Source organism: Ochotona curzoniae, unplaced genomic scaffold, assembly GCF_017591425.1.
Source record: "Ochotona curzoniae isolate NIBS_2020 unplaced genomic scaffold, NIBS_Ocur_1.0 contig_4516, whole genome shotgun sequence".
Lineage (NCBI taxonomy): Eukaryota > Metazoa > Chordata > Mammalia > Lagomorpha > Ochotonidae > Ochotona > Ochotona curzoniae.
In genome coordinates this window covers 2221326-2233377 of record NW_024466313.1, presented here as the reverse complement: position 1 = coordinate 2233377, position 12052 = coordinate 2221326, and the positions used below count along the sequence as shown (strand labels likewise).

General features: G+C 58.3%; 1 protein-coding gene across 2 annotated transcripts in view; it reads right to left on the bottom strand.

The window, feature by feature from the left end:
• BACE2 (beta-secretase 2) overlaps positions 1-12052 on the bottom strand; it is a 56231-nt gene that overhangs the window by 22331 nt on the left and 21848 nt on the right. For both annotated transcript variants that reach the window (XM_040986645.1, XM_040986647.1), the window contains exon 2: positions 3970-4058. In XM_040986645.1, the coding sequence (XP_040842579.1) occupies positions 3970-4058 (89 nt within the window). The remainder of the gene's footprint in view (positions 1-3969; positions 4059-12052) is intronic.

The following is a 12052-nucleotide window of genomic DNA, read 5'->3' as shown; positions in this document are numbered from 1 at the left end:
GGCATCAGAGGCTGACAAATCCCACAGAAGCCCTATTATAACGGCGATCAGAGCAAACATCACAGGGCAGCCAGCGCAGCTCAGAAAAGAAACCTCTGTCGAGCAGGCAGAAGGGAAGAGAACATTCCCAGGCAGCGACCAGAGCTGACAGCACACCTTGGGCCAAAGCTGGGTGGAGCCTTAGGCAAATCCACAACACGCAACTTACAGAGAATGGAAATGGTCCTATTCTGATGCTTAGAAGGGTGGATCTAACTCCACTACAAGCCCACAAGAGCATGAGGAATGCAGAGAGGAGAGGAGAGAGAGGAAAGGGGGGAGAGGAAGAGAGGAGAGAAAAAGAGGGGGAGGGGGAAGAGAGAGAGAAAGGGGATGGGAAGAGATAGGTCAATGTCAAGTCAAGGAAGTGTTCATCCTGCAAAGTGAATGTGGGAGCCGCGATGCAGTGGACAGGACAGACTGCCGGGGAGCTCATCACCCGACAGCTCAGGAGCTGCCTCCCAGCCTTGCTAGAAAGTTCCCCCGAGCTGTAAGGTGTGCTAGGCTGAGAGGACGGGCAGGGCATCTGGGTAAGTCAAGCAGAGCCGCACCTGCAAAGGCTGGAGGCAGGCGGAATGCGGGAGGCAGAAGTGGCGACGGACGACGCTGACCGTGGAGGGCAGTGTGGGTTTCTCCCTGGACAGCGGTACGTCCTGTCGTTCCTCTCCACTTCACCCCAGAAATGTGAAGCAGATGGGAACCCCAGGAGCGCAGAGCTGACAGAGCATCGCAATGCTCTCGTGGGGTTAGTGGGAGGAATGATAAGCCAGGGCCAAGCCAGGAGGGATGGTACAAAGCCTGTCCTGCTAGAGCCCGAGGGACACACACAGCTCCGTCAATGCAGATGACGCTGTGTCGACAAGTGACAGATGAATTCCACAGAGATGAGACGACACGGCAATGCTGATGGGGACTTTAGCAATGGCATCAGCAGGGCCAAAGGAGCCAGGCTGCAAAGGTACACCTTGACCTGAGGACTCCAGGCGCCAGCCCTGCCCACTGACAGGTGCAATACGACGGCCACCCCACTCCCCGCCATCCTCTACGGTGGCTGTGCTCCCCGCTGCTCCCTGTGTCCGCAGACATGGGACAGGAAGTGACATTCTCAGATTGGGAGCAGGACTGCTGAGTAAGGGACAGTTCCGCTGTGCTCCCAGTGACGGCAGCCAGCACAGGCACAATGCTGGCTGTCCGCTGGGAGAGTTTAGGAAATGCTGGGGTTGCTGGCTGCCCCAAGAGGCTCAGGGGTGTGCAGAAAGAGGCACTGCTTCCTGTCCCACAGGAGAGATCCTCCGTGGACCTCATGCATGCATAATGCGCCCGCTGCTGCCAGGCATCCTGCACGGAGGTTTGACACGCGCTGGATATGAACTGCCGCTGAGGCCGGTGGGGGTGGGCTTGCCAAGATCCTTCATTGTGGAAAGCCTCGTCGGCAGCCCAGGCTGCTCTGAGAGTTGGGGTCTACCTCAATCTGCCTTTGTGTCACTCCCGCCGTCTCCTGGAGCTGTTACTTCCTGGGACAGAGGAGCCAGCTTGGCAGGCCGAACCCTCTCGCTTTGCCCACTGCGTGTTGCCTTCTTCATGCTGCCCTGCACACGGTGTCTCCCTTATCCAGAACGCAGCCATGGCATCCACGCCTCCACAGCAAAGCCCAGGAGGCGGGGCCAGAGGTGGAGGGCTTCCCCAGCTGCCTCTATTACGCTGGCTGGCATTTCCAGAAGCCACCCCCGGCTAGCACTCACTCTTTTATGCACCCCTGCTAAAGCCGCCCTTTATTCTCCGGAACAAATAGCTGAGGATAAGTGAAAGGGGGGGACATGAAAGGGTTTACAGTGTGGAAACCTGGTGTGGCACTTGCAGTCGCTGCACAGTTCATGGCCCTGCCAGGGCACTGCCAGCCGCAGCGTCCTCCAGCTGTTGAGTTGCATTTCACACACACAAGAAGGAGCTGTGAGGTCAAGATGTGCGCGGGACCAGAGATGCTGCAACTCGCACGAGTGACTCCAGATGTGGGCACCTCCAGAGCTGGGGACCCCCACAGCCCTATCCAGGGCTCCCCCAAAGCTGGGAGCCCAGAGTCAAGCTGGGATAGGAACATACTATTCTAGAAAGCTCCATTGGAGCTTTCATTAAGACAAAAAGACTTTATTTATTTGAAAGACATTTATGGAAGAAGCAAGCAGGAGAAAAAGAGACAGAGAAGGGAAGGGAAAGGAGAGAGAAAGGGGAAGGGGAGGGGAGGGAGAGAGGGGAGGGAGGGAGGGAGAGATGTTCCACCCACTAGTCCACCACTTTCTAACTGGTTACAATGTTCAGGGCTGGAACAGGCGGAAGCCAGGAGCTGTCCTCCGCTGCTTTCCTCCGCTGCTTTCCTTAGTGCATAGGAAGCTGGATCGGAAGTGGAGCAGCCAGGACTGGAATCTGTGCTCCCACGCATGCCAGCGTTCCAGAAGTGACTCAGTCTGCTGTACCCCAACTGCAGCACCAGGCTGCACCCCTTTCTCAGAAGCCCAGGGACTCCAGGCTCAGGCCTCAATGCTTTGCAACAGGTGCCTTTCTCCAGGCTCCTCCCACACAAACACCTTCCCGCAGAAACGGCCCCTGGGAGCACAGAACCCTGCTCTCCAGGACGATGCCCAAGTAGTCTTCTGTGTGTTCACCTTGGGAATTGGGGAAGCAGCCCTGGCCCCGGCCCTGCCCACACGGGGCTCTCCCCCCTGCCTCGGCCCGGTCCTGCCCACACGGGGCTCTCCTTTCTGCCTCGGCCCTGCCCACATGGGGCTCTCCTCCCTGCCCACATGGGGCTCTCCTCCCTGCCTCGGTTCCACTTCTACTTCAGCCCTGGAGGAGCTGGAACCAGCCCCAAAGGATCACAGTGCCCCTGCTACCCAGGTTGTCACAGAATGAGCCCAGACTGTCAGTGTGATGCCTGATGCTACAGTGAAAAACGTCCATGTGTGAGCACTAACACGCATGCCAACAGGCACAAAGCAACTGCAAAAAGCTCACGGAGGGCTGGCATTGTCATAGTATGTTAAGCCACCGCCTGCAGTGCTGGCATCCCACATGGGCGCCAGTTCCAGTTTCGGGTGCTCCACTTCCGATCCAGCCCCCTGTTGATGTGGCTGGAAAGCAGCAGAGGACGGCCCAGGTGCTTGGGTCACTGCACCCCCATGCAAGACCTGGAAGAAGCTCCTGGCTCCTGGCTTCAGAATGGCTCAGCTTTGACTGCTGTGGCTATTTGAGGAGTGAATCAGTGAACGGCTGTTTACAGTATTCAGATTACCTTCTAGTCGGGGGAAGATCTCTCTCCCTCTCTCTCCTAACTCTGCCTTTCAAATAAAAATAAATCCTTAAAAAAGAGGACTTATGGGGCCCGGCGTGGTAGCCTAGCAGTTAAAGTCCTCACCTTGCATGTACTGGGATCCCATGTGGGTGCTGGTTCTAATCCCGGTGGCCTCACTTCCCATCCAGATCACTGCTTGTGACCTGGGAAAGCAGTGGAGGACGGCCCAAAGCCTGGGACCCTGCACCCGCGTGCGAGACCTGGCAGAGACTCTGAGCTCCTGGCTTCGGATCGGCACAGCTCCGGCTGTTGCGGCTGCTTGGGGAGTGAATCAATGGACAGGAGATCTTCCTCTGTCTCTCCTCTCCATATATCTGACTTTCCAATAAAAGTAAACAATTTTTTTTTAAAGTGAAGTTCATGAAAAATGGAATTGGAAACAAGTGTATTTTTGGTCCCGAATGAGGAAAAGTCTTGAATGCATGCCAACAACAGGCATTTCCCATGAACTTCTGGAGGATTCCTCACACAGAACCCTTCCGCACGCAACAGCCTCCTGGCTGCTTGGTTCCGCTGCATTCCAAAGTGTGCCCGTTTACACGTGCCCCAAACCCAGCCACACCCACAATGGCCCCGCCATTTACCTGTCCGCCTCAAAGTAGGAATCCACGTAGGGATGCGGGGCCCCTGCCACGGCGAAGTTACTGCTGCCCGTGTCCACGAGAATCTGCAGCTTTCATCGGTCAGGGAGAAAAGAGAACAGCACAGCAGGTCACTGGGGAAGGCCAGGCTCGCGGAGAACGGTCCCTGAACGTCTACGCCCAAGTGTGCCCTGTGACTCCCTTGGGGAGCAGCATCCTGCACCCAGCCCGGCAGGGAGACCTCACCTCCCCGAGCACACACACACACACACACACACTCTGTGCCATAAGGGGGTTCCCTTCTCCAGCCCCAGGGACCTGCTAAGAACCCGTGGGCTTGTGGGGTGGCCCTGGGCACACCTGCTCCCAAGCACCCCCTCTTGAGTCTCCTGGAAGTTTAACTGGTGTGCAATAGAAACATAAGTTCCTCAGTGCCAGAATGGGTGACTCTGGGGCTTCTGGGGTCCCCAAAGGGTCCCCCTTCCCACCTCTTCCTGCCCTGACCCCAGAGGCCATCGCTCTCCGACTTCACCACCCTGCTTTCCTTTTAGGAACATTCCACTGCTGGTCTAGCTTTGGTCTTCAGCCTGGCTTCCTTCGCGCAGCCTGCTGGGGAGGCGCCCACGCACCTGCACCTGCACCTGCGCGCGGGGGCCCCGCCCTCCCTCTCGCAGTCAGTGACCCGTCTGGGCCGTCCCTAGTTTTCGGCCAGGCGATGGCCAAGGGCGTTCTTGGCTAAGTCTGTTTTGAAGCTACGTTCCCATTCCCCAAGGAGCGAAGCTCAGGACATGGGGCAGGTGACCTGCTCCGGGTTTAAGAAGCCACTGAGGCGTCTCCAACACAGTCACACTGCATCACAGGCTGGGAGCCATGTAACCATGCCCTCCCTCAAGTGTGGTGCATAAGAGCAGCTTCCCGTGGCACAGCCTGCATTTCCCTGGGGCCCAACGGCTCCGGGTCGTCACTCTCTCATGACTCCACCTCTCCTGCCTGGCAGACAATGATGCTTGAGAAAACACTGATTCTCATTTACTTGAGAGAGAGAGAGAGAAAGAATATCTTGTGTTTGCTGGGGTATTGCTCTCTAACCCCACAATACCCAGGGCTGGCCAAGGCAAAGCCAGGAACCAGAGCCTTCACCTGGTGTGCCAGGAGGACGGCAGGCCCCAGCACCTGAGCCTGCCCCCGCTGCTCCCAGGGTGCAGCAGTAGGAAGCCTGATCAGAAGCGGAGCACCAGGACTCAACCAGGAGTGTCGCACAGGCGGCTTAACCAGCTGCCCACAACACCCACTCGGAGCAGGCGTTCGCCGTTCACCTTGTTCTGCCCAGCAGGGAGCTCAAGGCCAGCCGTTTACAAAATGAACACGATTTTTAGAGTAAAACACAGAATAGACAGATAAAGCCCATGAGATAAAAACCAAGTTCAAAAACCAACAGATGAGGCCAGCGTTGTGGTGCAGCCGGCTAGGCCACTGCCTGCAGCACTGGCATCGCGTAGGGGTGCGGGTTCAAGTCCCAGCTGCTCCGCTTCCCATCCAGTTTCCTGTTAATGACCTTGGGACAACAGCAGAGGGCAGCCCAAGTCCCGGGCCCCTGCACCCACAGGGAGGCCTCGATGGAATTCCAGGCTCCTGGCTTTGGCGTGGTTCAGCTCTGGTTGTTGTAATCATTTCTGTAGCCAACCAGTGGATGGGAGATCTCTAACTCTGCCTTCCAAAGAAATAATAAATATTTTAAAAAGCATTAGATGAGGAAGGTGAGACAGGTAAGGTTTTCTTTGTCGAAATTATGTTCTTGTATTTATTTGAAAGGTGGGCTCATCCATAGGCCCACCGCAATAAGGCTGGGCCAGCAGGAAGGCAGGTCTCCCACACGCTGGCAGGCACCCAGCCACATCACGCCCACTCGAGCCATCACCAGCTCCTCCCAGGGTGCCTGCTCGTGGGACGTGGAGTCAGGACCTGGGCCTTGAACCCAGGCTCTCTGACACAGGACACGGGGCATTCCTTACAGCATCTTCACCACTGGTCTGGACACCCCCACCCCTGGACAGGCAAGGGTTAACCTTGGATCCTCCCATCAGCACTTGGGAGGCTGTCACTGCCCGGCCTTGCAGGAGGCAGGAGAGGAGGTGAGGAGGTAAGGAGGAGAGGAGGTGAGGGAGGCGAGGAGGCGAGGAGGAGAGGAGACCCCGTTCGCAGCCATTCAGGGTCAACACAGGCTCTTGAGCCACTTGGGCAGTCAGACGCGGCAGCCAGGCCTGGAGCTTTCCCTGTCCACGGAAAGCCACTTGTCCACGCCATGCCACTGCCCAGCGGCGGAGCCTGCGAGAGCTGGCACATGGGAGCCACGACCGTGAGCACTCACCGCTGTCCCCAGGGTGTGTGTCTTAACGTGTCCGGGGGCAGGGTGAAGCGAGAACACTGAAAGAGGAAATGAAGCACAAGGGATGTGTCGGGGGAGACCCAGCGGCCGCAAGGCCTTCGAGGGGGGCTAGAGGATGTGTGTGGTGTGAAAGGCTGCGGTGACACCGGGGTCCCACATGAGCGCCAGTTCGAGTCCCAGCTGCTCCACTTCCATCCAGCTCCCTGCTAAGCAGTGGGGGATGGCCCAAGGCACAAACCCATGCGGGAGACCTGGAAGATCTTGGCTTCACATCAGCTCAGCTTCGGCCACTAAAGTCATTTGGGGAGTGAGCCAGTTTATGGAAGATTCTTCTCTTTCTCTCTCTCTTACACTCTCCCCACTCTAGCCCTGCTTCTCCAAAACAAAAAAGACAAATCTTAAAAGAGAAAGAGAAGTTCTTCGTGCAGGAAATGTTGGGCGCCCTGAAAAAGTATGGGATTGCACAACAGTGAGGGACAGTCATCTGTTGGCCACCAAAGGTCACCAGGAGGGAAAGCCGCGGATTCCGGAGCGGCAGCAGTGCCCACACCCAGGGCCACGCACCAGACGCCACTTCCCAAGCGTTCCTGGCTCTGTAGGCAGCATGCCTAGGAAATGCCAGGGCCTCGGTCTGGGCCGTGCCCACGCGCGGGTGCCTGGCCGGCAGCCCCGGGCACACGGCTGCTCCCATACCCCAAGCCCAGCCGAGCAGGAGCCTCAGTGCTGCTGCCTACAGAGCACAGAGTGGCACCTTCTCAGACGCTTCTCCAGGCTCTTCTTGGCCAGGAATTCCAGCTTGGCTTGGGCAGCTCATCCCACACCCACCGAGGGCTCGCTCACACGCCCTGCCCTGGTAGGCCACAAACGCAGTGACCAACGGGTCCTCTCTGTATGCCTGCTTTCACACGGGTGGCTTCTTCGTGCTGGTCAGGTGCAACCACAACAGACACGTTCAAGAAAATCCCATGCGGAGTCCTGCCTTGGCTAGTGGGCACCAAGCCGGGCATTCTCGAGTCTAGAATCTGAGAAATGACCCCCAGATAAGCACAGGAGGTCAGGGAGGGGCAGGATTGCCTGGGGCCGTGTCTCATCTGAGCAGCAAAGGGAAGCTGGCACTGTAAACGGACATCTCTCACGCCGAATTCTCAGAGAGCGTCAGCCACCTGTGCAAGCGTCTCAAGCTCAAAAGCAAAACCAAGTGATGAGTGTCCCTCTCTCCCTGCGAATGTCACACGACGCTCTTGGAAAGCGACGAGAGCTCAGTAACACTCAGCTGTGGGTTTCTCCCACACACTCGTAAAGTGCTCTGCTGCCTGGAGTCTCCAAAACTACGGCCTGCCTGTTTGGGTTCAAGTTCATGTGCACCTAGGTGCAGGTGCACACACAGATGTACACACACAGGTGTGCACACACAGTGATCCAACTCCTGGGAAAACACTAAAAATACACACCCAGCTCCTAATTCAGAGAAGGTCTCTGCACTTTCAAAGCACAATTTACAAGGTCCTGAAACGCACACGAGGGGCATTAGCCTGGCATGCGAGTGAGGACACAGGGCAACGGCCCGGGAGCGCGGGTCCCCACCAAGCAGCCTCCTGTGGAAGCCACCATTACTGTCCAGTACCCAGCAATGAGCAACAAAAGCCAATTTCCACAGGCCTCAAGGGTCTTCAATTCTGACAGGTGTTGGCTGTCCCTGTTCTAACCCTGCCATCAGCACGGGAGGTCTTGGGCAGCATGGGAGGTGACAGTCAGCGAGGGTGGCCTGACGAGGACGGAGTCCAGGCCTGGGCAGAGGGGAGGAAGTGTGGGGAAGGATGGCAGGTGCTCAAACATCTGCCCTAAAGCTCCGTCCAAGTGACAGAGACGCAGGAGGGCGGGGCGGCAGGATCAGTGACCCCTTTGTTGCCAACTTTAAAAAAAATATCTAACGTTATTTTTATTCAAAATGAAGAGTTCCGGGGGGGGGGAGGACACACAGAGAGATTTTCCATCCACTGGTTCACTCCGAAACACCACAATGGCTGGTGCTGAGCCGATCTGGAGCCAGGAGACCCCTCCAGGTCTCCCACACAGGTGCAGGATCCCAAAGTTTTGGGCCGTCCTCCACTGATTTCCCAGGCAACAAGCAGGGAGCTGGCTGGGAAGTGGAGCAGTCAGGATACAAATCGATGCCCATACGGTATCCTGGCGCTGCAGGCCGAGGCTTAGCCTATCATACCGTGGGCCCTTTAAAAGCAGCAACCCCCCAAATACCCTCCCTGCAGCTCTGGCACCCTCCCTCTTTCACAGCCCCCAGAGTGGGCCACAGCCTGATGAGCCAGGCTCCTGCCAGCCAGGCCAGCTTGCCCAGGACCACAGCGCTGCCTCCCACTCAGTCGGCTCCACATCCCCTCCCTGCACTTCAGCCTCGGCCCTTCTGTGCCTTCCCTGCTGGGTGAGTCCTGCCCCTCCCCCTCTATCCTGGGACTTCAGAGCCCTGGTCCCCCGGGGCTGCTCTGTCCACCTGGGTGTCCTCTCCAGCCAGCAGCCCCAGCACTGGATGTCCTCCAGGGCACCGAAGCCCTTGGGAGCTGCCCTCCTGCACCCCAGCACTGTGCACAGTGCCTGGGTGCTCGGCAGGGGCCCAGGAAGCAGCCTGTGCTTACACCATGCAGAGGTTGCTGCGTGGAATAACCCTAGCCCCTCAGCCTGTGGGCACCCATGCAGCCTGGTGCCTCATCCCTCCTGGAGTCCTCCTGGCTCTGTTCCTTTCCCACAATGCCCCTGACAGCCCACAGCCCACAGGCTCTCACTAATCCCACGCCCCTAAGTGGCGCAAAGCCCGTGAGCTCACCTGGGAGTGGACGCAGCCCATGGCGGCAAACGTGCCGGGAGAGCAGTGGCCAGACCAGCTCTGAGGGTGCGTGGGCAAGGAATCCGCCTCGGTTTCCAGAACCGGCCAGGGCAAGCCAAGTCAGTGAGCAGCCCACGGCTCCATAAATAGCTACAAACTTTCCTCAGGTATGTCCACATGCAGTAGCCCCCTCTTACTGGCGGAGGACACGTTCTGGGACCCCTGCTAGACGCCTGACACTGCAGGGAGTCCCACCCTGTCAGACTGTGCCATTTCCTGGTTGTATGCCCTGGGAAAAAGTCTCATTTGCAGACAAGGCACAGTGATGAGTAAGTTTCAGGCAATGCAACGGAGCAATGGTCACACTGGGAGGGACGGCAGAGTATGCTTTCTCTGTCCCAGGCTCTCCGTGAGCCACTGGCGACTCTTTACTCTCCCACACTCCAGTAACAGAACCTTCCAAAGGTGAGCCCTAAGGGCGCTGTGGTCTGTGCAGGTGCCACCTGCAAGGTACCTGCAGCTGTAAGCATCTTAGCATCGGTACACTGAGGGCCCCTCCTCCCAGCGCTTCCACCCCCAGCCCTTGCCCAGCGCTCCCGCACACAGATCTTAGCGACGGCCTTTCAGGATGATGGTAGCTTGAGAGTGCAGCCCTATGAGTGGCATTAATGCCCAGAGAACTCTGTGGCCCCTTCTGCTACAATGGGACCGTGTGAGGCACTGCCAGCTTTCCCCAAACACCAGACTTTGACCTTGAACCTGTAGCCTTCAAAATGGAGAGAAATGTTTGGTTCAAAAGCCAATTGGTCCTGTATTTTCTTACAGCAGCTGAGATGGACAGAAACCCTAAGACCTTGAAGCCACATGCTCTGTAACTCAGAATGTCCCGAGGAGCCCCACCCTGAACCCCTGCAGGGCAGTGGCTCTGCTGCCTTCTTAGCTCTGAGATTCCTTGCTGCATCTTTCCCAGCAGGTGGAGATAGGAAAAGAAGCAGAGTGTCGGAACAGTGGCTCATGAGCGCGGTTCCTAAGCCCACCAGCCGCCCATCTGCAGGCCCAATCCCGGGGCAGTCACACCTGACCAGGTTCCTGGGGCCCTCTGAGCTCTGTGGCTTTGGAAATGCCATCTCTTTTACCCAAACGCATCTTGCTGGAGAGAGCAAACATCTCTGTCTGCACGCGTTGCTCTACTGCCTGAAACGAGGGCTGTTTAATAAACCGGGAGCAGGGGCTACAGAATGTGGCTAAAGGAATGTGAGAACAGTTTATCCCAGCATGTGCGCAGGCGTGCAGGTGCTGGTGCAAGCGCGGACATGCGGCAGGTGTATCACTTCACGGCTGCTGCCCAGGGTCCTGTAGAGAAACAGGACACACAGACAGGTGGAGGCCCCAGGGCCCGAGGGGGAGAAGAGGCTACGTGCTAGTGCACCAGGCCAGAGGCTCGCTGCAGGAGCCAGGGACATGGGCATGGTTTCCACTGAGAGCTCCTAGCTCTGCCCGCGAGGACCCAGCTCTGCCTGCGAGGACCCAGCTCTGTCCTTGAGCACCCAGCTCTGCCTGCGAGGACCCAGCTCTCCCGCGAGGACCCAGCTCTCCCATGAGGACCCAGCTCTGCCCGCGAGGACCTGGCTCTGCCCACGAGGACCCAGCCTGGCCTGCGAGGACCCAGCTCTGCCCGCGAGGATCCAGCTCTGCCCGCGAGGATCCAGCTCTGCCTGCGAGGACCCAGCTCTGCCCGCGAGGACCTGGCTCTGCCCACGAGGACCCAGCCTGGCCTGCGAGGACCCAGCTCTGCCCGCGAGGACCCAGCTCTCCCGGGAGGACCCAGCATAGCCCAGGAGGACCCAGCTCTGCCTGCGAGGACCCAGCTCTCCCGTGAGGATCCAGCACAGCCCAGGAGGACCCAGCTCTGCCCGCGAGGACCTGGCTCTGCCCACGAGGACCCAGCCTTGCCTGCTAGGACCCAGCCTGGCCTGCTAGGACCCAGCTCTCCTGCGAGGACCCAGCTCTGCCCGCGAGGACCCAGCTCTGCCCACAAGGACCCAGCTCTGCCCACAAGGATCAGCAGCTCTGCCCGCGAGGACCCAGCACAGCCCGCGAGGACCCAACTCTGTCTTCGAGGACCCAGCTCTGCCCGCGAGGACCCAGTTCAGCTCGCGAGGATCAGCCAGCTGCAGAGTGTGACACCGACAGGGCGGCCTTCCGGGCACAGGAAGGGCCTAAGAGGGTGCTCAGAGCAAGCCCTGCATCAGAATCCTGGACCACCAGACTAGGGGAGGGGATTCCTCCATGGAGCTTGGCAACTTCTGCAACAAGCCACCCTGGTTACAGTGTAGAGGACATCTCTAAGGGGACTTGGCAGCCAAGTCTGTGGGTGTGTGGCTTCAAGTCCCTTCTCCCCTGGACACATGCCCTCTGCCACATCTCTCCCTTGCTGCCTCCTGACAGGGTGCCACGCAGGCAGCCATGCCTCCGGGAGGCTCAGAGGAGGGGATGCTGCCATGGACGTGACCATGAGATGGAACACTTGCGAGTGACCTTGTGTGGCCCAGGACCTGGCAGGCAGAATTCTGCCGGGCCGCACATGCTGGCACCTCGGTGCCCTGCCTGTTTGCCTGTTGCCACTTCTGCCCATGACTCTTGTGTCTTCTGCCTTCCTCCCGAATCACAGTGGGTTTGCGCTGAAAGCACAGTGCCTGGTACTTAATAGCGGCCCACTGGATGGATGAATGAGTGATGTAACCATCATGGAGCCATTTTAGCCTAGATCTTGTCATCTCCAGTTGGTCTGGACCCTGGCTGGCTCCCTGCAGGCCTTTGGTGAGGTCCAGGTTCCCATGTGGGGTACTGCCCCCACAAACTCC